General features: G+C 45.2%; 1 protein-coding gene across 2 annotated transcripts in view; it reads right to left on the bottom strand.

Annotated features, from left to right (window-relative positions):
* XYLB (xylulokinase) overlaps positions 1-20,344 on the bottom strand; it is a 95,532-nt gene extending 75,188 nt beyond the window's left edge. For both annotated transcript variants that reach the window (XR_009558425.1, XM_035129159.2), the window contains exons 1-8: positions 20,182-20,344; positions 16,504-16,586; positions 16,148-16,217; positions 11,722-11,802; positions 11,095-11,181; positions 8,132-8,260; positions 6,226-6,291; positions 3,336-3,408 (exon numbers count right to left, since the gene is read on the bottom strand). Coding sequence is in view for 1 of the 2 variants with exons in the window: in XM_035129159.2 (XP_034985050.2) it covers positions 3,336-3,408; positions 6,226-6,291; positions 8,132-8,260; positions 11,095-11,181; positions 11,722-11,802; positions 16,148-16,217; positions 16,504-16,586; positions 20,182-20,235 (643 nt within the window). In the remaining variant the exon portion in view is untranslated. The remainder of the gene's footprint in view (positions 1-3,335; positions 3,409-6,225; positions 6,292-8,131; positions 8,261-11,094; positions 11,182-11,721; positions 11,803-16,147; positions 16,218-16,503; positions 16,587-20,181) is intronic.
* Positions 20,345-25,490: the final 5,146 nt, after the last annotated feature.

Raw genomic sequence — 25,490 nt, 5'->3', positions numbered from 1 at the left:
TTTGTCCTTTACGTTACAAAGATTGATGCTACACAACTCTTTTCTTTGGAATTGCCATCCTCCCCAAATTGTTGACTTCCAATGCTTTATGTATTGCCCTCCTGGGTGGCGGCCCTGTTCAGGGAGGCTTTTAATGTTTACTGTGCTTTATTACTGTGTTTTATTTTTCTGTTGGAAGCCGCCCAGAGTGGCTGGGGAAACCCAGCCAGATGGGCGGGGTATAAATAATAAATTATTATTATTATTATTATTATTATTATTATTATTATTCAGATCAGATCAGATTTCTAGTAATTTTTGTCCTAAAATGCTATTAAACGTTTAATCTCACTGTAAACAAGTGGTACAGTGACAATAAAGTACAGTGGTGCCTCGCTAGACGAATTAAATTCGTTCCACAGGTCTTTTCTTATAACGAAAAATTCGTCTAGCGAATCCCATAGGAATGCATTAAAAAAAATTATTATTTTTTTTGCCCATAGGAACGCATTAATTGAATTTCAATGCATTCCTATGGGAAACCGTGATTCGCTAGACAAATTTTTCGTAAAACGCATTAGTCTAGCGAGGCAACCTCCGCTCGAAAAATCCTTTCGTTAAGCGAAAATTTCGTTAAGCAGGGCATTCGTTAAGCGAGGCACCACTGTATTTCTATATTTCTATTCTATTGTAGCTCCAGCCTCTCTACTGCGGACAGACAAAGTAATGTTAAGGCCCTCATGACTTTACACCCTTCCTTTTTGCAGGCTCTGGCCATTTTATTACTTCCTGTTGATACTGGCTGAGCAATTAGTAAGTAACCTTTGAACAATCTTTCTTGTGATTGCCCCATGTCAGTTTCTATTCCTGCAGGGGGGTGATGGGAGTCTTTAATTACAGTCGGACCTTGGCTTTCAAACAGCTTAGTTCACGAACAACTCGGACCTCAAATGTCGCAAACCCGGAAGTAGGTGTTCCAGTTTGCGAACTTTGCCTCGGAAGCCGAACGTCCGGTGCGGCTTCCGACTGGCTGCAGGACGCTCCTGCAGCCAATCGGAAGCTGTGCCTTGGTTTCCTAACATTTCGGAAGTTGAATGGACTTCCAGAACCCATTATGTTCGAAAACCAAGGTACGACTGTACTGGCTTCATCTTATTATCCCCTCTCCAAAAAAAATCTCTTCACAATTTGGAAAAAAACAAAAGTGGAAGAAATTTATCAAGGCCAGAGGCAAATCCAGCTGCCTCAAGAAAGCCTCAGTCCAGCTGCTGAGAGGACGAGAAAGCTAGGGAAGGAAATTGTTCAGTCTGCTTTCTACAATTTGACATTCCTGAACCTGCTTAAGATCAAAACATAACTATCAATCGGATTACAGACTTCTCCAGATTCTACAGAATCAGTCCCCAAAAGTGCACATATTTTACATTTAAAATGCAGATTAAATACATATTTTAGGGGTGGAGGAATTGTGTTGCAAGATGTTTATTTTATTGAAAGAGTGCAAACGAAATATGTGCAATTTGAACAGTTTTGTGTGTGCTTTCTTTCAGAAAGTGTGCAAAAAATGGAATGGAACCCAGACTTTATGAATGGGTGCAAGCAAAACCAACACGGAATAGGTGCAAGAAAGCATTTGCAACTTAAATTATTAGAAATAGGCTATTAGCACAGTAGAAAAAGAGCTGCTTTTGGACATGAAGAGCTAGGTCAAATAACTACACGCATTTTATGCCTTATGCAAGTCACTATCTGTGAAAGTAAGACATCTCTGTGGTGAGAGTGAATTTTAGGCATCTCCATGGTGAGAGCAGAATGGCTGTTTTCAAAAGTTTTAGTGTTTTATCACTCGAAAAGGGTGATACATCAAATGACACATTTAAGTCGTTTAGTCTCAAGTTTCTCACTTAAAAACAAAACCCCACACAGTATAAATGGAAATCATTTGTCATTCTAATATAGTTTTTTGGCACATTTTAAAAAATCAATCAACAAAGTGCAAAACATTTTACAGGAAGAGATTTGTGCCTCCTGGAACTGGAACGTCATCCTAGATTTGCTTTTATGACACACACACTTTCTGCTGGAGCTTATTGGATTTCTTAATTTTTTTTTAAGGATCTGTTCACGATCCTACTGGAGGGCTAAACAGCTGGACTGAGTATCTTTATAAACCAAGCAGAAATGAAGAAGGGAATCATTATTCGATGAAGGCTGCTTCATATGGCACAGGTCGCCATGCCTATTTGTTTGCAGCTGCATGCTACATCAGCAGATGCAATCGTCTGCCGATTTTTTAAGAGTTCAGGAGAACACCGGGGGATGGAACGCTCCCTTCCCTTCCATCACTTTCCACCATTCTCCACTCTAGTGCAATAACTTGAACCATGGTTAAATATTGTACTGGTCGCAATGTGAACCATGGTTAATGCTATCCATGATTCACACCAAGCAAACTCTACTACAGAGGAAGTCTGTCTTGCATTAAACACCGATAACTTTGGTGTCACAGTCACTCTAAGAAGGGGTGTGTGGAAGGGATAGAAAGGAGCAGAGATGGGGAACCTTTATTCTGTGAACTGCCCTGAGATCTTATGATAACATCGGCATAGCAACCCCCACTTTTTAAAAGAGATGTTGAGCTTTTTTTTTAAGGAGGTCGCCCAAAGTTGTTGGGCTTTTTGGGGAGCAGCGCCAAAACTTCCTTACCTGGCTTAGCCCAGCTGCTTCATATGGCTCCATATGGCACAGGTCACCATGCCTATTTGTTTGCAGCTGCATGCTAGTACATCAGCAGCCACCTTCATGATGCCCTGCACCCCCACCCCATGGTTAAATGATAATAACCTGTGGCCCTCCAGATAATGCTGGACTCTCTTCATCCCCAGCCAGCACGGCCAGTAGTCAGGGGGTGATGGGAATTGGAGTCCAACAATATGTTCCCTACATCTGGTTTAGACAGTCTCCAAGCAAGATAGGCTTTCCCAAGGCTACCCAATTGATCTGTGACCGAACAGGAAGTAAATCCTAGGCTCCCAAATTCAAATCTGATGCTTGATCTGCTTTACCAGAAGCACTATTGCTCCATTCATGCCATATTTCAGGTATTAAAACTCTTTATGGCTTCTTTCGTTCACTCCCAATGGTCAAGAGCAGGCATCCCCAAACTTCGGCCCTCCAGATGTTTTGGACTACAATTCCCATCATCCCTGACCACTGGTTCTGTTAGCTAGGGATCATGGGAGTTGTAGGCCAAAACATCTGGAGGGCCGCAGTTTGGGGATGCCTGGTCAAGAGAGACCTTTTGAATCGGGTCAAACATATTACACAGCCAACAAACAAGCCTAGAAGTCACTTACCGTCACTGTAATCAATGGGAGCATAAGCCCCTAGGAAAAGGGAGGCTGCAAAGCTGCTGACCAAAGAGATCCTCTGGAAGAGAAAAGGGAAATGAGAAACTGAACGCAAAATATATTCGTTTTGATTTACAAACAGATCAAGGGCTCATTCCAATAAAATAAAAAATAAGCATTTTTTAAGTTCCACTTTCAATGGAAGAGTTAGACAAGATACTAAAAAACGTCTTCTTGAACAATAGTCCTTATGGGTGCTGAACTTCCCAAAGACTGCTCTCGGCCCAAGTATACAAAGGCAATATGGAGCTGGGAGATATACAAAGGGGGGAGGGGGACAACAAAATGCAAGTAGGGTGAAAAATCAGGACCTATGCTCCAAAACATAACAAATTCAGAGAAGGCAGATCAAAGCTCAATAAAGCATACACTTTGCCTGCAGGTGGTCGGGGGGGGGGGGTCAATTCTTGGCATTTCCAGTAAAAGCAAGGAGATAGCTAGTGGCCCAGGAGACCTCTGACCAGAAACCTGAATAGCAGCCTGAACAAGTATAAGGCAGCTTCTTCAGTTCCTTATATACAGTATACCATATAGATCATGGGTAGGCAAACTAAGGCCCGGGGACTGGATCTGGCCCAACCGCCTTCTATATCCGGCCCGTGGACAGTCCGGGAATCAGCGTGTTTTTACATGAGTAGAATGTGTCCTTTTATTTAAAATGCATCTCTGGGTTATTTGTGGGGCATAGGAATTCGTTCATTATTATTTTTTCCCCAAAATATAGTCCGTCCGCCCCCCCCCCAAGGTCTGAGGGACAGTGGACCAGCCCCTTGCTGAAAAAGTTTGCTGACCCCTGATATAGATACTGAACACTGTTGGGCACAGCTGTAGGCCAAAGGTGGATGCAAAGGGGCCAACTTTTGTTCTGCACTTGCAATGAATCAGTCCTTCAGTGTAGCAGCATCTACACTTTGGTATTACAGTTTTCAGCGCCTGCCAAAGCCTCTCCTGCTCAAGTATGTCCCACACATGCCCACACATGTAATTGTGACATGTCTTTTAATATGCAACTTTATTTTATAATGTATATTTTAAAAACTAATCGTTTTGTTTTGGGGGGGAAACATAGGCTACCTAACTAATATCTGATTTCATTGGTAATTTTAATGAGTATTTTATGCAGGCTGCGTAAGACAGTTTGATGATGATAAAAAGCCTCCTGTGTATTTATTGACTGTACTTTTCTGCCGTACGAAGCTTAACAGTTATGAAAATACCCAGGCCTTTAGCCATTAAATAATCTATCACCTGTTAAAGCCGGGGGCGGACTGTTATTATGATTTCATTATTGATGCTCCGTAAAATGTCTTTTGATGTTATACACCACCCTGGGATCTTTTGATGAAGGACAGTATATCAATCAAATAAATAATAACTTGTGAATATCAGGTGGATTCTTAACTGGTTAGGATACACAGCTGCCATCCCTAAGTCTGGACTTGATGAAGGGACCAACATCTACAGCTGCAATCTTTCTAGCACCCAGTAAAAAAAAAAAGTATTTGTTTGGACAAGCATTTAAAACTGCTGTGAGTTGATTTTATTGACTACTGTATATTCCGGCGTATAAGATGACTTTCTAACCCCCGAAAATCTTCTCCAAAGTCAGGGGTCGTCTTATACGCCGGGTACTGCCCTGCCGGTCCGTGAACCGAGCTGCCCGCTCGGCAAGTCCCCCACACGCTGCGCTAAACCGACGCAGGGACTCGGCAAGCGGAGCCGGAATCGCGTCTGCGGCTCCGCAGAAGCGATTTCTGGTGCCACGCTGCCCATATCCAACATGTCTGCAGTGCCAGAAATCGCTTCTGCGGAGCCGCGGACGCAATTCCGGCGCCGCTCGGCGAGTCCCCGAAATCGCAGAGGAAAGGGAGATCAAGACACAGCGAGGTTTGACAGCGAGCCGGAGAGGAGGGAGAGGAGCAGCTTTGCTAGTGCTGCTGCTGGGGGGTGGGGACCGCTTTGCTGGGAGGGAGGGAGGGAGACGGAGGAGCCACTTTACAGCAAGCTGGGGAGGGAGGCAGAGGAGTAGCTTTGCCGGTGCTGTTGCTCACGAGTCGCTGGCTTGCCAGAGATTTAGCCGGGGCTTGTCCACGGCTGCAAGTACATAAAATATAGAGTATGTCTCAAGCTCTAGATAAGATAAGATAAGATAAGATAAGATAAGATAAGATAAGATAAGATAAGATAAGATGTCTTTATTGTCATTGTCCCCTTGCGGGAACAACGAAATTACTCGGTTGCTACATCCAGTCAGATAAAGCATTCCGCATAATCCAAAATTACAAAAATCTAATTAAAAACAGTAAATATAATACAAAATAACAAGTAAAATAAGATGACTTCAAAGTCCAGGCTTTCCATTTAAGGCCAAAATTGCTGTAGAGAAGAAACTGTTCCTTCTCTATATTTTAACTTGAAGGGGGGGGGGGCGTCTTATAAGCCGGAATATACGGTACATTCATTGCGTGATTGTGTTTTTTTAATAATAATAAAAAGTAATGGATTGTACACAACTTTGAATGCCTAAAAAAGAATGAAACGTGGTATAAAAATGTTATAAGTATATGGATTGGTAGTCAGAAAGCTATGCATTGCCCATGTTTAACAAAATGGTTGAGGCTGAAGCCAAAACCACCAGGATTTACATTTCAGCAGCAGCTCTTGCTAAGCATTTTCCCACAAAAAAAAATGTTTTCCATTTAGTGAGAATTTGTTTGTTTAACTGTTGCTTTATTTATGCTAGTACAATTTGCGCAACTAAGTTCCTCTCCAAAATATCTAGGCAAAAACAAAAATCAGCTCCGATTTCCAATAAGTGAACTGAAGATTAGCCAACCTCTGTGTGTTTGTAGACCTCGGGGTTCTGGCTGTAAATCTTCGCTATCTGGTTTCCTGTAAAACGCTGCAAAAGACAGGCCAATGCTTAGGAACACAAACTGTAAATTGAGTCAATAACCATTAACTCGGCATAATGAGTTCAGGACGCTGCACTTTGGGTATTTAATTTGTCTGACGCATGATGGAATTTCCTTTTCGGTTGCAATAGGCACAAAACAGACTATAATGCATCGGCTCATTATGATAATTCTGCTCGCCTTTTGGAAAAGCAGAAGAAAAATGAAAACTGCAGCAAGAGAATTCCTGGCCACAATTTACATTCCAGAAATGACGAATCAGTGGAATGTGCAATGCTGGTTGGCTAGGCAAACTCCCATCGCGATCCAGGCATCACCTCAAGTTCTCAACTGGTTAAAGTCCTTCAGTTTGCACAACCCAGCGAGAAGACTAGTTAGATCCACACTAGCTTCAAATTAAAGTTGCTGAGGACCTTTGCTGAAACGGACTTACCATACTTTTCTATGTATAACATGCCCCCATGTATAACACGCCCCCTATTTGGGAGAACTAAAAACTGAGAAAATGGGGGGAGATTGCCCAGAATTGTTGAGCTTTGGTGGGGGGGTTGCCTAAAAACGCTCACCTGCCAGACAAACGCTCCCACCGGACCAATGCTTCTGATTGCACGCAACACAGAAGCAACCATTCATAATCAGACCGCTCACCGGCAACAGCTTAAAATCACCCGCCCAATTGCCACGACAGCAACCAATCAGCCGCACTGTCGCCGCTGACAATCTTCTGCTCACGGCAGCAAAAAATTCCCCATCCCCCCTCTGCACTTTATGTGTATAAGACACCCCCCGATTTTTTTACATTGTTTTAACGTAAAAAAAAACCTAGTCAAATACACTGAAAAGTACGGTACTTCTCAACTGGGGGTCTTAACATCAGCATAAAAAACTAGGGAAGCTGTGGGGAACCTCCAACTCATGCACCATTCTTGACACACCCACACCCCAAGAGGTCCAAGATCAGTAGGGGCAGGACTCAATCCTGCTGGATGTTGCTTCACTAGCACATTACAGGAATGCATTAGCAAAGCAGGCCCCTGCAGAGAGCAGGATTGAAGCCTCTGCTCATCAATTGATGAGTGTAGAGTAGATGAAGTAGATCACCCTCTCCACCCCCATAGATCAACTGACAGGTGGACAGAACTACCCACCTGTCAGTGACCTGCTATCATTATAGCATCAGATGGCTGTCAGGTGGGGAACTAGGCCCACCTGTCAAAGTTGGCCCAATCTGACCAATGAGGACTAAATGGTTTCTCACCCCTCAATAGGAAGTATGCATTCCCCTTTAGAAAAGAGGGCATAATCATGATTCCCCTAACCATAACTGTTATCTGAATTAGAAAAATACTTCTAAACATTAGGAAGAACTTCCTGACAGTAAGAGCTGTTCGACAGTGGAATTTGCTGCCAAGGAGTGTGGTGGAGCCTCCTTCTTTGGAGGTCTTTAAGCAGAGGCTTGACAGCCATATGTCAGGAATGCTTTGATGGTGTTTCCTGCTTGGCAGGGGGTTGGACTGTATGGCCCTTGTGGTCTCTTCCAACTCTATGATTCTATGATTATTTCATTAATTTTATATCCTGCTATTCCTCCAAGGAAATCAACACAACTGTCTCACCGGCCCATTTTATCCTAACAGCAAAATAATTTAAAGACTTTGTTCAGATAAAGACCTTATTCATGGGTGTATGAGCAGGAGAAAAGATACAAGAAGTGGGAATCTTGTGCCCTTACCATTTGGTGCACACAAAAACCTCTTGGAATGACTTGTTCTCACTTCCAAGAACAGCCTCAAAAGCCGAACATTAGTCTCGGTTCTCAGCTCTCACCTCGTAGGCTCGTGAGCCGGTGACCTCAGCAAGTTTCTGAGCCCCTCCAACAGCTTTTTCCAGAGAGCAGCACTGGGCAGTTGTGCTGGAATCCATCCAAACAGGGCTGTTGCTAACAGAAAAGCAGGACTATTGGGGATGAGAAAAAACAATGGCAGAAAAGTGGTCAGTGCCAAACCAGCAAGCTGGTTTAGGAACAATTGCACATATCTATTTTGCATCCCAATGTAGAATGTAGAATCCAATGTAGAAGATCAGTCTACATCCCAATCCCAAAGAAGGGCAGTGCCAAAGAATACTCCAACTACCGCACAATTGCGCTCATTTCACACACTAGCAAGGTTATGCTTAAAATTCTACAAGGCAGGCTTAGGCAGTATGTGGACCGAGAACTCCCAGAAGTGCAAGCTGGATTTCGAAAGGGCAGAGGAACCAGAGACCAAATAGCAAACATGCGCTGGATTATGGAGAAAGCTAGAGAGTTCCAGAAAAACATCTACTTCTGTTTCATTGACTATGCAAAAGCCTTTGACTATGTCGACCACAGCAAACTATGGCAAGTTCTTAAAGAAATGGGAGTTCCTGATCACCTCATCCGTCTCATGAGAAATCGCTATGTGGGACAAGAAGCTACAGTTAGAACTGGATATGGAACAACTGATTGGTTCAAAATTGGGAAAGGAGTACGACAAGGTTGTATATTGTCTCCCTGCTTATTTAACTTATATGCAGAATTCATCATGTGAAAGGCTGGACTAGATGAATCCCAAACCGGAATTAAGATTGCCGGAAGAAATATCAACAACCTCAGATATGCAGATGACACAACCTTGATGGCAGAAAGTGAGGAGGAATTAAAGAACCTTTTAATGAGGGTGAAAGAGGAGAGCGCAAAATATGGTCTGAAGCTCAACATCAAAAAAACCAAGATCATGGCCACTGGTCCCATCACCTCCTGGCAAATAGAAGGGGAAGAAATGGAGGCAGTGAGAGATTTTACTTTCTTGGGCTCCTTGATCACTGCAGATGGTGACAGCAGTCACGAAATTAATAGACGCCTGCTTCTTGGGAGAAAAGCAATGACAAACCTAGACAGCATCTTAAAAAGCAGAGACATCACCTTGCCTACAAAGGTCCGTATAGTTAAAGCTATGGTTTTCCCAGTAGTGATGTATGGAAGTGAGAGCTGGACCATGAAGAAGGCTGATCGCCGAAGAATTGATGCTTTTGAATTATGGTGCTGGAGGAGACTTTTGAGAGTCCCATGGACTGCTAGAAGATCAAACCTATCCATTCTGAAGGAAATCAGCCCTGAGTGCTCACTGGAAGGACAGATCCTGGAGCTGAGGCTACAATACTTTGGCCACCTCATGAGAAGAAAAGACCCTGATATTGGGAAAGATGGAGGGCACAAGGAGAAGGGGACAACAGAGGATGAGATGGTTGGACAGTGTTCTCGAAGCTACGAACATGAGTTTGACCAAACTGCGGGAGACAGTGGAAGACAGGAGTGCCTGGCGTGCTACGGTCCATGGGGTCACAAAGAGTCGGACACGACTAAACGACTAAACAACAACAACATTTTGCATACCAAAATGTGATTACAAGGGGGAAGAGACCATGTGCAAGTCTCTATAGCTGGCCAAAAGAGTTTTTGCTACATCACCCTCTGGTCTGAAGCAGATGCAGCTGGGCAGTAACTGTCTCCTTTCATAGCCTGAGGCAGCACAAACTGAAGCAAGACAAGTCAGCCTGCAATGGGAAAAGGTCTGCCTCTTTGGAAGCATCAATAGAGGAGGGAAAGGCATTTCTCCTATGAAAGAAGTACCTAGGGTCCAAGAAAAAGCCTGGATTTGGATTAAGCAGATGGGGAAACCTGGTTTAAACCTGATGTCATGGATGCAAAAGAGTGATGGCTGGCACTGGCTGGGGAACCACAAAGGGAACCCCCGGGGGAAGAAGGTTCGGAGCCAGGGGACTGGTGGTGGGAGGACAATGAGTGGGCAGAGGGAGAAGAGGGAGCAGACTAGGAGGAGGAGGAGGAGGAGTTGGAAGCTGAACAGGGTTTAGTGAGCAGGAAGAGGCTGTGGCAGAGAGCAGTCCAGACTCCAAGACAGGAGGAGCAGGGCCAGGAGACAGAGTAGAGGCAGGTTGCTGAAGAATCCAGGGAGTCTCCTCCTCCTGCTCCCCTCCTCCCTGGTCTCCCAGAACATGTAGAGAAATGAAGAGGGCAGAGCAAAGAGAGACACGACGGTGGAGCCTTAGGCTGCTCGGAACTGGGGAAGGAGCATTTGAGAGCGCTGGGAAAGTGGGACCTTCAGTCCTCGCAACTGCTTCATTGGGAATCTTCTGGGAAGAGTTGCTGTGATCACTAGGCCTGTGCTGTTTTGGTTTCTTTGAATGAAGAGTTAACTTCATTCATAAAGAGGTGCTTCATTCATAAAGCATTGGATGTTTTATTGTTTTACGGCTGACCTCCACCTGACTCCAGCTCCTGACACCCATATTCAGCCAGGAACTTCACCCATCATGCTAGGAGCTGCCAGAGCATCAGAGTTCAGCCTCATCCATAACTGGGGTCTTTGCAGAGGGAACAGGACTCTCCAGCAGATCCCAGCACCGACTGCAACCCTGAGGAGCCACTGGATCTAGACACCCAGGTATTGGCTCTGCAGGTACTGGCTCTGCCCATACAAGCTGGCCCCTGGCTCCTCCCAGCAGCAAAGGCTTTAAAGGGGTCCTGTTCATACGACCGCCACTGTTATATACTTCTTGTTCAGTGGAAGAAAAAGAAAGCATCTTGTCTGCATCATCATTTGTGCTTATCCTGTGCTAAAAGGAATACAAAGTATGCTTCAATTATTTCTAAAGTCAGCAAGGAGCTGGGAAAGTGAGCACAGCCATTAAGGGTCAATGAGCAATAGTGGACTTAAACGTCCTTCCAAACTCCTAAGATAAGTTACCTTCAGTGACTGATGCAAAGGAAGATCAGGCGATAGGTTTTGTAAAACAAAGTTTGCACCTTCTTTCCAGTAGACACTTCCATGTTGCTGTTAAGAGAGCAAAAGCATAAAACAAAAGCAGAGTGGCAAGTTAAGATGCATATATGGATTTCCACTAAATTTAAAATAAACTTGCATGCTGCTAGAACATCAGCAATGGTGCCTTTTAAGAATACTAAAATAAGTTTGAAAGAATACTAAGATAAGTTTGAAGGCAAGGCAATTTTCTTTATCACAAATCATGCCAGTAACGGAGGCTCGCCCATGGCAGGAGCACATGGCGGGAGCACACTCCTAGATCGCTCCTGTTCTGCCTTCTAAACCTCCTCAAACTCCAACTCTCCACAGGCCTCAATGGTCAGTGTAAGGGCTCCTGGAATTCCAGTTGCAAAGGTTCATGGGATTGCGCACCTTTTTGCCCTTTCTGGGCTCTTTTCGGGCTGTTTCTGCGATTTTTAAAGTCACTTCCGGGTTTGGTGCAATGTATGTGTGCAAGGTAGCATGTCAATCGGCTGTTGGCTGCACAAGCAACCCAGAATAAAGATTCTCCCACTCTCTCTCAAACACACCCCTATACTTTTAACTGACCTGTCCAGCTCCAGACAAAGCTTTCACTCTGGAGAAGTTAAATCCAGAAGACTTCATCTTTTCCAAGATCATATCCAGGGCCTAGAAGAACAAAAACATGATCAAGACTGACTGCTGCACTCCAGGAAATTATGAATCCCAACAGGCTTCAGAATTAAATAGGTAGATTCCTGTCATCAGTGACAGAGAAGGAAAATGGAAGAATTGGATAATCAGTAGAAGGTCTCTCGAGAAAATGAAATGATTAGCATACTGAATAAAAGCATTTTTCAGATGAAGAGGGGGGGGGAAGCCTTCAAACAAGTTTAGTACACATGCTAATCTTCAGGGCCAAACTAAACATCACAAATTCAACCTTCAGATGAATAAATCTTCATCTATTAATTTCAGTCAATTCAAGACCGTCTTAAGCATATCTGGTGCCCTGGCACCGTGGTGCAACGATCCCTCCGCGCCCCCCCTTGCCCCGTTTCCAAGCGCCCGTCGCACGGCTGCCGCGGGCGCAGCAGCGTGGCGCTCCCCTGGCGGCCCTGCGTCCTACACCACCCAGCCTTGCCATAGGGCCGGCCCTGAGTCAATTAACAGTGCAATATTAACCAGATTTACTCAGAGGTAAGTTGTATTTAATTCAATGGGACTTACTGCCAGTGAGTCCGTATGAGTGATCACCAAAGAAGAAGAAGAAAGAAGAACTGCCAGTGAAGTGAGGTTAGGATTTCAGCACAATCTATTAAACTTGAATGCCAAAAAACCCAGTAATTCTGAAGCAAAAAGCACATGTTCTTTGTTTCTAATATGATGCATGCTTGCTTTGTAGCAGGCATCATCTTATAAGAAGCATCCCCCTATATCTCATAGCCAGGAAGCCTCTTCCATAACTGAAAACCTGCAAACACTAAATATTTGAACTAAAAACTGTGTAGAAATAGAGATTTAAACCTGCTGTCCCTTTTCCAATTGAAAGGGTTAGAGTAATAAATCAAAAGCCATTGAATAAATTAAATATTTCCATCTTAATTATCATGAATGCATGTAACATTAACCAAACAATTCACTCTCTTTTGCGAAGTGCCTTTGGGAGGTGGCAATGTGCAGCAGAGAAAGAGACATGAAGGGAAATACCACATATGTTTCCCAGCCTGACTGTTTCAACTACAATTTCCAACCATCAACAGCTGCCAGGGGTTTTCTAACCAGCATATACCACACAGACGTGGATCTGGAATTATTTGGCTGGAAAAGTAGAGTTTCTGTGGGAAATGAAGAGTTAAGCACTCCTCCCCTACCACCCTTACACCTTTCTTATTTCTTGTCTACATAGGTAAAGGTAAAGGGACCCCTGACCATTAGGTCCAGTCGTGACCAACTCTGGGGTTGTGCGCTCATCTCGCATTATTGGCCGAGGGAGCCGGCGTACAGCTTCCAGGTCATGTGGCCAGCATGCAAAGCCGCTTCTGGCGAACCAGAGCAGCACACGAAAACACCGTTTACCAACTGAGCTATCCAACCTCGCTCAACTTTGAGGTGACAAATATGCCTTGAATCTTAGGGGAAACGTGCCGCAGAACAATATCATGCCAGCACAACCCTTAAAAGCAGGCACATGCTGGGAAAGCGGCCATACTAACATCTGGGCAGTTCTGCTGTGCAGATTTGCATGGCACATGGCTGACGTTCAACCATCTGCTGGACTAAGCCGAGCGCAGCCAGTGTGAAAATGGCAAAATAGATTTGCACCAGCAGAAAGGCAGAGCCTAAAAGGAAATTTATGCATTTATTTATCCATTTCAGAAAAGTGTATGTTTCACTTGATTAAAATGTTCCTCGTTCTGAGATGTCTGTTTCTCAGTTGGGGGGGGGGAATCCTCGGCACAAGGTGAGAAATGCTATCATTCTAGCATGGTTACAATATGCTTATAGCAGCAGCACACTGTAAACCAGGCATCCCCAAACTTCGGCCCTCCAGATGTTTTGGACTACAATTCCCATCTTCCCCGACCACTGGTCTTGTTAGCTAGGGATCATGGGAGTTGTAGGCCAAAACATCTGGAGGGCCACAGTTTGGGGATCCCTGCTGTAAACTAAACAAGCAGCTTCTTGGTTTTTCAGTAGGCCAAGATCTGTGGATGCACTTGAGAGGTCGGGAATTTCACGCCCAGGAACTAAAGGCAATCTTCCCAGGCTTCTCTAGCCAACCCCCAAGGCTCTCCCCAGGCCATCCCACCAACCCCCCAGGCCACACCTCTCACCTGCTTGTGGCTGGTTGGAAGGTGTGCTTGAACTGTGATTATGCCTCTTGGTTCTCTGGATTGAGAACTGTGTGTGCACATTTGTGTGTAGGAACCTCTGAGTTTTGCATGGCTTATGTTCCGAGGCACTACACACATCAGTGAAATCTCGTATAATTGAATCTCATTTAAAAAGCCTGCAAACACCCAATTCCGGGCCCCGTTCCGCCCTTTGAGTGACGTTTCAGTGAGATCTTTATGATGTTTCCAGGTCACTTCTGGGTTTGGCGCGATGCGCGTATACACGGTTGCGCACCTATTGAACACATGTTAACGGTGGGCTGCCTGTTTTTCTTTTTCATCATTTGGAAAGAAGGCAGATTTACTGTATAGCTAGTTGGCGCTGCGTACACACCCTTTTTTGCTCCAGTTCATGCATAAGCCCCTACCCTACCCATTGTTAAGCCGTGGTTTGGCTAAGCATTACATCCAAACTCGGTCTCAAACCTCAGTTACAGCTCCAGACAAATCACAAGCCATGGTTTGAACATATCAATAAGCCAAACCATGGCTTCACCATGGGTAGCACAGCAGCGGCAGTTTAGTTTCTCCATACAGTACTAAGAAGTCCCAGAGTTGCTCCATCCCCTTGATCGTTTTGGTTGCCCTTTCTTGAACCCTATGCAACTCTACAATATACTTCCTGAGGTGAGGCAACCAGAGCTGTACACAGTAGTGTACATTTCACTTGTCAGTTGGCTTTATTTTTAAAAAAATTACTGTATCTAGAGATGGGGTATAAAAGCTAAAGTGACCACGCAAAAACCTCCAATGTTCAGCAAACAAGGGGGGAAAAAACAGAGCCAAACTGTTACTCTTCCCCAAAGAACAAAGAGATAAAAAGCAAGAAAGAGCAATACAGCTTTCAAGTGGTGAAAGAGTGTAATTATGTCAAAACTCAGCTTAATCCCAAACGACGACGCCATCATTTAGAAATTAATGCATCTGTTATCACAAACAATGATACAAAATGTGACTACTTAAAGAAATGAAGAAGAAGAAACATGGTACAGGAAACTGCAGCGTCAAAAGGATCCTTAACAGCATTCCAAGTGAAATAGAAAACAAGCAAATTATAAATTGTCTGGCAAATGTAATGGTTTCTTGTATAAAGTAATTTTAATAATGCTGAGCTAAGAAGCTGAATCATTTAATGACACAGACAGAGCCAAGCAACCAAATTTAGAAACAATGGCAGCTCCTAATTAAGAAGGGAAGGGGTCTAACCTCCCAAGTTACAGTCTCTGTATTAGGTAATCACTTTGCACTCCTGCTACTGAAGGATCTAGAGCAGGCATCCCCAGCCTTCGGCCCTCCAGATGTTTTGGCCTACAACTCCCATGATCCCTAGCTAACAGGACCAGTGGTCAGGGGTGATGGGAATTGTAGTCCAAAACATCTGGAGGGCCGAAGGTTGGGGATGCCTGATCTAGAGTATGCACAAAAGATTTCAGAAGTAAGCATAGGCTACTCTCCTACCCAATGAGAGGGGCACACCACTACCCATTTGGGCTGCATTCAGTTTGGTAGGACATCTATGAGCATACCTGAACAACAACTATGTTTAGCATTAGCCCAGAACCACATTGCAAGCACTTGCAAGAATATGGCAAGTATTTCCAGAAACAAAAAGCTGTCACAGCAGAAAACTACCTTTACACCACAAGGCCGCTGCTAATACTGGTCTGATTCCCATTTCTAGTATGTACCAGTAGAGATGTAGCAGATCAACAGAGAACCATCATACTGTAAGATTCAGAAGTGCAGTAAGATACTTCCGAAACCTTTTGAGCCCCATGCAGCACCTCTTACAATTAACTCAAGACCACCAAACGCACTTCATTGCTGAGCAAGGACCTGAACCCGGATATTCTAAGTGAAAAATGAATTATGTCATCCACAGCACAGAATAGAGTCAGATATGGTTGGAGGCAATTCTAGATCATTGCATCTTCCTTGTTGGCACAGAGATTTTGCTAGGCCTCTATTTACATAAACCTAAGCAAACAGGCATTGTGTCATTTTGACACAGACAGGAGGGCAAATGGGGAGAAGGGAGAGGATTGGAGCCAATTGCAGGAACCCACCGGCCTTCCTCTCCAGACACTGGCGACATTACTCAAGCATCAAACACTTACCTTCACCCACATTAGTACAGGAGAAGTCACGGTCAGTCTGTCACTGTGAACATGGACGCCACCTTGAGTGCTGCAGGAAAAACAATGCCTAGGTGAATAAAACTAATTCATTATTTCACTTTGCATTTCCCCAAATAACACACAAGTACTCTCTTGTACACAGCTAGGACAGTTACCCTTAAAAAGAATGCGAAAAGAAAACCAAACATAGTGCAGTGTTACTAAGGAATACTTTTAATCACAGCATTCTATGATCCTTGAACAGGATGTGCCCAAGCGCAAGTACTCCAGATGCAGAGGGAATTTTAATGCCAACGCAGGTTTAGACCAAATAAAGCACAAGTGACGAAACATACCCAAATTCTGGAATATCTTTGTCAAAATTTACACTGTCCTCATGGATGACTCGCAGGTGGTCATCTACAGCAATTACTTTCAGCTGGAGAAAAGAAAATGTTGCTGCTGCTGTTATTTATTTCACTAGGATTTGCTTCCTATAAAGCATCTCAAAATACTGTATAACAAAAACATATATAAAACAATCGTATGTATAAAAAGAGTTAAACAATCACATATATAACGAGTAAAAAACAATTAAATATACCAAACAAAACCAGTAAAAATAATTACAGAGATATAAAAACAATTTCAAATCCAGTACAGATACCTACAGGTATCTTCCAAATGGTGGCGTGCCTTCTAGAATTAATTATATCCGCTGGTTCATTGATTCTAAAATGCATGCATCCATTTGGAAGAATCAATAATTTCTGTGTGATCAGTCACTTAAAATAGCAAGTAGCTAGTTCATTCTGCACTTCATCCCATCTCCAGAAACTGATGGTCCCTGATTAGTGCTCCACTTCCTGGGAGCAAATTAGAGTCTCACTAAGGAAGCAGTGAAACTCCCATGATCAGTTCAGAAAAATGCTTCATGTTTTCCCATAAGTGGCCCTGCCCTTCTTCCTTCACCATTGGTACCTTCTTTCTTTTCATTATCGCTTTTTACAATCTAGTTTTTGTATAGATCTTTGCATTCATCATAAAAACCTCACTTCCACTCATCCTGTCAATTTATTGAAGAGGTGGGATGGAAGGGAAAGATTGCTTCAGTTCTGACCCTACATCACCTTAGCTCAGCCTTCCCAAAGCTGGTGCCCTCAACGTATTTTCAACTCCCATCAAGCTGTTTGTAGTCCAAAACATCTGGAGAGCACCAGGTTAGCAAAGGCAGTTTACTTTATGTTACTTATAACTGCATTTCTATGCCACCTTTACTCCAAAGAGCTCAAGGTGGCATACATGGTCTCCCCTATTTTATCCTCAGAACAACCCTGTGAGGTACTTTAGGTGGCATGATTAGCCCAAGGTCACCAAGTGAGCTTCATAGCTAAGTGGGGATTTGAACCCTAGTCTCCCAAGTCCTAGTTACAGGTAGGTAGCCGTGTTGGTCTGAGTCGAAGCAAAATAAAAAAAATTCCTTCAGTAGCACCTTAAAGACCAAGTAAGTTTTTATTTTGGTATGAGCTTTCGTGTGCATGCACACTTCTTCAGATACATTTGAAACAGAAGAGTCAGACCCTTATGTATATACAGAGGGTGGTGGGGGTGGGTGGGAATGGGTGATGGCTGGTGGGAGTGGTAAACCTGTAGATGGCTGTTAACGACTGCTGGTGACTGCAATTGGTCCTGCGGGGGGGGGGGGGGGAAGCAAGGGCTGAGGCGCTAAAGAAAGCTTGATCATGCATAATGAGATAAGAATCCAATGTCTTTGTTCATCCCAGGTGGCTCCATGGTTTTAAGCTTGGTAATGAGTTCCAATTCAGCAACTTCTCTTTCCAGTCTGTTCCTGAAATTTTTCTGTAATAAAACAGCTGCTTTGAGATCTTGTATAGAATGCCCTGGGAGATTGAAGTGTTCTCCTACTGGTTTCTCTGTCTTGTGGTTCCTGATGTCAGATTTATGTCCCCAAACTAAGGCCTGGGGGCCGGATGCGGCCCAATCGCCTTCTGTTTTTAGATGAGTAGAATGTGTCCTTTTATTTAAAATGTGTCTCTGGGTTATTTGTGGGGCATATGAATTAGTTCATATTTTTTTCAAAATATAGTCCGGCCCCCCCACAAGGTCTGAGGAACAGTAGACCGGCCCCCTGCTGAAAAAGTTTGCTGACCCCTTATCTAACCACTAAACCATGCTGGTTCTCTGTTCACAGTATCTTGAATGAATTAGCAATTATCTGCTTTGCACAAGCAAGTCGTCCTTATTTCTCACCATTGGGCTCCTGCCGTCTGCACCTACCACCCCTTGAAAGACCCTTCTTTCTCGTTTGCTATTTATGATATTTAGAGAGAAAGGAGTGTTTAAATGTTTTTTTAAAAGTGTAACGGCAGTGTCCAAATGAAAATGCTATCTAGTAAAATGAACTTCTCCCACTTCATCAGTTTGGTTGGGGCTATGGGAAAGTTAGGGTATTAAAAAAAACTGCAGGTAATGACTAACTAAACTTCATAGGTTAACCTTTGATTTCTCATTTAAATATGCTGGAACTCAGGAAGTACAAGTAGACTTTGCTTCCAGGTACAACTTGTTGAAGCCTGTGCTAAGGGGCTGAATTTCTCCAGTTTGCAAAAGGATTTTATCAGAACTGTGAGATGTAGTGCCACATCATAAAAACCAAGGGAGAAGGAGGGGGGAGAATCACTTTTGAATTTCAGACTCACAGTTCTAGAAAGACCTATCTTCCACAGCTCAGCTGCAAAAAGGCAAAAGGTGAAATCCATTGGCAAGTTTTCCTAAGCAAGCCACATTTATGTGCACTGTAGCTCTTATTCATTTAAGAATCCATGGGCATAGTGGGGGGGCTGCCCCCCAAACAAAAGCTTGCCCCCCCAACAAAGACCTGCCCCCACCCCCAAAAAAATCCTGCTTATGCCCATGCTAAAGTCCCACCCTGTTCTCACAGTGGCTGACCTGAGTGCAACAACACTCTTCCCACCTGTGATTCCCAGCACTTCAGTAAGGGAACATGCAAACGAATGTACAGTATCAAGCACATGTTTGCAAACACCTTTGTGCCTGGACTGGCTGCAACTTCCTGCTTCAAGGGTACACTCAGGCTTGCCTCTATGTAAGGTGTGAAAAGTCCCTCAGATCCAGAATTTAAAACAAACATGCCTTTGATTTTGTGCATACTTGCAGAGAGGAGGGTGCGTGATGGCAAATCTTAACATTTGCTAACACTTAATAATAATAATAATAATAATAATAATAATAATAATAATAATAATAATAATAATAATAATAATGACTGAAGGTTTTATTATTATTATTATTATTCAATGTCTTCATCTGAGGATCACAGGGAGGTTTACCATATAAAACCAGTTATCACCACATGCTGGCTTGGTTGTAAGTCACTCTGGGCTGCCTAGCGCAAAACAAAGTGACATACTAATATTAAAATTAATACTAATATTAATATAATAATACTAATACTGCTGCCTGCTTGGCTCTGTACCAGGGTTTCCCAAACTTGGGCCTCCACCTGCTTTCCGACTACAATTCCCATCATCCCTGACCGCTGGTCCTGCCAGCCAGGCATGATGGGAGTTGTAGTCCAAAATAAGCTGGAGAGCCCTGTTTGCGAAACGCTGACTTAGGGGCGGGGAAGGAACCATCGCCTCTGCCCATCCGATCAGAGAGGCTCCCGGGGGGCTTCCTCTGTGCCCGAGTCCTGCGATGATGGCACGGGATTTCCTCAGAGCATGTGCAGAGCGCCCGCTTCCTTCCCCCCCCCCGCACCCCCCTCCTGACTGGAACCAGGCCCCAGAGGTGGGGCTGGAGAGGGGACCGAGCGCTGGGCGAGAGGAAGCCTTTCCCGCCGCTTCCTTGCATCCAAGGAGGCCCGTCCCTGAGACGACTCAGCAGCCGCGGCCCCTTCCCCACGGCAGGGACGCGAAGCGAGTGAGGGCGGAGGGGGATGCTTTGCCCCGGCTCCGCCTCCTCCGCCGCGTCCGTTTTTTGGCCACGGGTACCTGCTGGGTGCTGAAGTCCCATCCCAAGTAGCTGGGCTCGGCAGGCGCAGCCATGGCGGCCTGAGGCGAGTGGGCCTCGCCGTCGTCTTCGCTCGGCGGGAGGCAGCCCCGGCGCCCGCTTTTGCCTCAGCGCCGCCTCACAGAAACGGCTCGCCCGGCCTCTCTCCTGTGCCCAAGCGCCGGGCCCTGGTAGTTATTAACCCGCCGGCCCTGCGGTCCCTCCGGGGGCGGTGAAGGAGGACCCGCCTCTCGCTCGCCCAGGCCCGGGGGTCGAAGCGGCGTTGGCGAGCGGCCTCCTCTCGGCGGCTGTTTTCCTCAGGTTTCTCGGCACTTTAATTCCCGCACTTTTTAATATACAAATCACACAACAAGGCGGCCCACAAATAAATGGTGACGGCCAGGACACTAAAGGGGAAATGAGATTAAGTTACGATCGAGTTCAGATTAGCAATGAGACCGTTAGTTTGGAAAAGGAAAGGGAAAAAACGCAAGGTTTAAAAAAAAGCCTAGCATACCATCACAAGAGACTGACCCAAAAAAGGGGACTGGGGCTGGTCATGGCTTGGCTGCTGGAATTCAGATTCAAAAGCAGGGGTCTCCCCCCCCCTCAAAAATAATGGATCTTTGTTGCGTAACCAGCAAAACTTTAGTTACAGGTAGGTAGCCGTGTTGGTCTGACGTAGAAACCAACTAAGTGCCATTGGTATGAGCTTTCATGTGCACAAGGGCGTACCCACCATGCGGCAAGTTAGGGCAGCTGCCCTACTCTAGAAGCAGGGCTGGTGGGCAGAGGCGGAGCACAGCCCGGCGGAGCGCGAGTTCGCCATTCCCGCCGCACCGCGCCGCACCCTCCCTCCAGCTCCCCGGCGCGCCCTCAGGCAAGGCCAAGCGCGGCGGGGAACCAGGGAGCGCGGCGCGGTGGGCGGGAACGCCGAACTCGCGCTCCGCTGGGCTGGGCTCCGCCTCCGCCCACCAGCCCTGCTGCTAGGGAGGGGCACAGCCCGGCGGAGCGCGAGTTCGCCGTTCCCGCCCGCCGCGCTGCGCCCTCCCTCCAGCTCCCCGGCGCGCCCTCAGGCAAGGCCAAGCGCGGCGGGGAACCAGGGAGCGCGGCGCGGTGGGCGGGAACGCCGAACTCGCGCTCCGCTGGGCTGGGCTCCGCCTCCGCCCACCAGCCCTGCTGCTAGGGAGGGGCACAGCCCGGCGGAGCGCGAGTTCGCCGTTCCCGCCCGCCGCGCTGCGCCCTCCCTCCAGCTCCCCGGCGCGCCCTCAGGCAAGGCCAAGCGCGGCGGGGAACCAGGGAGCGCGGCGCGGTGGGCGGGAACGCCGAACTCGCGCTCCGCTGGGCTGGGCTCCGCCTCCGCCCACCAGCCCTGCTGCTAGGGAGGGGCACAGCCCGGCGGAGCGCGAGTTCGCCGTTCCCGCCCGCCGCGCTGCGCCCTCCCTCCAGCTCCCCGTCGCGCCCTCTGGCAAGGCCAAGCGCGGCGGGGAACCAGAGAGCGCGGCGCGGCGGGCAGGAACGCTGAACTCGCGCTCCGCTGGGCTGGGCTCTGCCTCCGCCCACCAGCCCTGCTTCTAGGGAGGGGCACAGCCCGGTGGAGCGCGAGTTCGCTGTTCCCGCCCACTTTGTGGCCCCTCCCCTTCCGTGCCTTGGCCCCTCCCCTTGCCCCCCCCCTAGTTTTGATCCTGGGTACGCCCATGCATGTGCATGCATCTGAAGAAGTGTGCATGCACACAAAAGCTCATACCAATGACAAACTTAGTTTGACTCTAAGGTGCTACTGGAAGGAATTTTTTTATTTTGTTTCAGCAAAACTTTGGCCTCAGTTTCTATATATCAATATGCTGCCATGCCTAAAGACAACAAGGATTCTTTTTTAAAAAATTAACAATATTTGTTTAAAAAGGCCAATGAAACCCAAGCTACTCACTTCAAAAGAATTTAAGGCTATTTGTTTAAAAAAGAATTAAATGAACCAATTTTAATTTTTTTATTTTATGTTTTTTTAATCTACAGTAGAATAAATCAAGTTACATTGAACGAGGAAGGTTTTCTTTTTTCAACTACGCAGTACAGTATTTGAAGTCTGGTTGCACCAAAGATTTTCATAACACCATTATGCAGTACTGGCAGTTTTGTTGTAAGCCAAAAATAGCTTATCTCCTGAATTTAAGCCAGGGGTCAGTAACCTTTTTCAGCTGTCCCTCAGACCTTGTGGGGGGGGGCGGACTATATTTTTTTGGGGGGGGGGAATGAATGAATGAATTCCTGTGCCCCACAAATGACCCAGAGATGCATTTTAAATAAAAGCACACATTCTACTCATGTAAAAACACCAGGCAGGCCCTACAAATAACCCAGAGATGCATTTTAAATAAAAGGACACATTCTACTCATGTAAAAGCACACTGATTCCCAGGCCATCCATGGGCTGGATTGAGAAGGCGATTGGGCCGCATCTGGCCCACGGGCCTTAGGTTACCTACCCCTGGTTTAAGCCAATAAAAACTCAGAAACGTGAGGTGTTAGGAGCCCAACATTGTTTATTGCAAAGCAATAGGTTACAGTCGGATCATTCTGCAAAACTGCAACCACGCCTGGTGGCTCAGGCAGTGGTATAGTATTTCTAAAGTTTCAAACAAAGCATTTTGATTTTTACCAATCATACATCATTACCTCAGTTCATGTTTAATACACATGGGCAATAAGCACTGGTAATTTTGCTGATTCAGTGTTGATTCCCACTGCGTTCTGTTACATTGTGCATGTTGGGAACCTGTGTTACGTGTATCCATTCACCATGTAGCAACTTATGTTCTAGCTTTCAGCTTTATCTTTGTGATTCACATATTAGCTGTATTTCTGCCCCAATGTGGGGGCGGCTACTTGCAAAATCATCAGTTTCACAAAGCAACAGGTTACCATACCTTCTCTATTAGAAGCGCACTCAAGGATTTCCAGGGGTACACATTATCACATTTATTGTGGCCCTTTCAGTCCCTTTCCTAATGATCCCTAGCATGGACTTCATAGTTGCCTCCTACTGTGTCAACGTATTAATTGAGATATTCCCCCCACAAACTCAATATCTCTTTCCTGGTCAGTTGCCAACAGGCCTAAGCCAGGTTTTGAGGCCCTCTTAACCATTAAAAAAATGACAATGCATGGAAAGAGAAAAAGGTGCCCCCCACAAAAGAAAATTGAGTCGTTTGTTTCTATAATCAGCTGGTCTACAAACACATTGGTCATGGTCTAATCTTGTAGCATCATTCCTATTAATATTGATGAAAAAATTTAACTCTGATATAGGGTTGCCAGACTCAATAGAGGACAGGACTTCTGTGCCTTTAATTGCCCTGCTCTCTTTTGAGTCTGGAAACCTTAAAGAGAAACCAGCAGACCCTTTGCTTCGAAATTAAACAAAGGGTCTGCTGGTTTCTCTTTAAGGTTTCCAGACTCAAAAGAGAGCAGGGCAATTAAAGGCACAGAAGTCCTGTCCTCTATTGAGTCTGGGAACCCTACTCTAATATGAAAAAGGTTAACAAAAAAGTATTTTGCCGAATACCTGCAGATCTAAGGAGAGAGTGTGGGTCATGTTTTGGTTTGATGCACATAAAAACAAGTTGCAAAATTTATTGAATGACCCCAAATTAACAAGCATCTAAATCTGAGCCACTCTTTGAACCCAAGGCCCAAGCCAAATGGCAGTATGCATGTATGTCATGTAGAAAATAAACAAGAACAGCTTTTCCTCCTAACACTGAGCAGCTGGGCCAGATTAAGAGTAGCATGATGAAAAAGGTACCCAGCAATGGATGTGTGAAGCCAGCCTGACAATTGTTTTTCTGTAAAAGTATTGCACTAAGTCTTGCAGGGCAGGCAGAAAGCTAGCATCCCCAAAGTTTGACCGCAGTGTCCTCCAGCTTAAAGAAAATAACTCAGCCGTTTTCTACTGTGAACATACCTAAAGCTAGCAATAGAGTTAACAGTAGATTAAGTAGGTCTTTTCATTGTGCACGTGAGCGTTATCAAAATCTGCTTGAAAATTAATGTTGACATTGATTAGAAGCTAGCCGATAGAAAGTCAGGCCTTTTTGCTTTGCTCTTCGATAGGGCCATAATACAGAACAGCAATTTCATATACAATACTTTCTACTTAGATACCTGAATTAACACCTTATAAATTATTTTAATTTTATAGACAAAAGTTGACCACCTTTGCTGAACTCAGAGCTGACCCTACTATTAGGCAGAGTGGAGGATATTATCCAATCACTGGTGATGAAGTAAGATTCAGCTGGCATACTGCTTGGGTTCTGTATATGGAATGTGAGCAGCTAGCCTCGGGCAGCAAAGTGCCTTGGGGAAGCCATGGCTGTGCCCTGTTTAAATATGTAATCCTTTGCTTTCCTGTTCCTAAAGATAGCATAGGCAGGGCTGGGGAACAATGACACACAGGCTGCATATACTGTACAGGGTGAGTCTTTTAAAAGAGGCCCCGTGGAACATGTGTACTCTGTATCCACGGGGCCTCTTTTAAAGGACTCACCATGTACATTTCCCCCTTAAATAATTATGGGCACTGTAGTTTGTTAAGCAATGCTAGGAATTGTAACTCAGTGGTGAGCTACAGTGCCCAGAACCTTTGAGGGTGGAAATGTGCTTCAGATGTGTTTTAAAGATATCTGTACACAGCTACAGTCCAAAATAATATTAATATTCACAAAAGCAAGTATTACCCCTATGGGGGATATCCAGAAGGTACATCTCTCTCTCGTACTGTTCACATATTTCAGAACAGGAGTGCATATTGCTGACTCCCATCCACCTCCACAGAGGTTCACATTCAGTAAAGGTACAGAGGGATATGAAAGTTTCTGCTGGTTTTGCCTTCTACAATACAAATAGTCTTTAGTGGACAGGGGCACCTTGGAGAGGGAATGAACAGGACCAGCTGCTACCGGTATATTGTTCAAAGAAACAGTTCGGGATGGGGAAAGTGTTCCACTTTAAGGACTATCCAGAAATGTTCCTTCTTCATTTGAATTCTTCTATTGCAGCCACTCTACACATTCAGAAGGACTATTTGGCAGAATCTTCCCTGGACTGTTCAATGTTTTGCACAGTCCTCACAGTGATCTACACTGAAGCTAAGTAACGTTAAAGAATAAAATGCATTTGTTAAACTGTGGATATACTATTTATATCACCAAAATCCAAAAATGAAATGTCAGGCTTAAGGTCAAAACAACCTCCTGGAATTACATAATTCCACACAGTGCTTTTTTTTCCCTAGGGGCACTCAAGGATA

This window comes from Zootoca vivipara, chromosome 12, assembly GCF_963506605.1.
Source record: "Zootoca vivipara chromosome 12, rZooViv1.1, whole genome shotgun sequence".
NCBI classification, from domain to species: domain Eukaryota; kingdom Metazoa; phylum Chordata; class Lepidosauria; order Squamata; family Lacertidae; genus Zootoca; species Zootoca vivipara.
The sequence above is the reverse complement of the archived record's forward strand: the minus strand, read 5'-3'. Positions and strand labels throughout refer to the sequence as shown.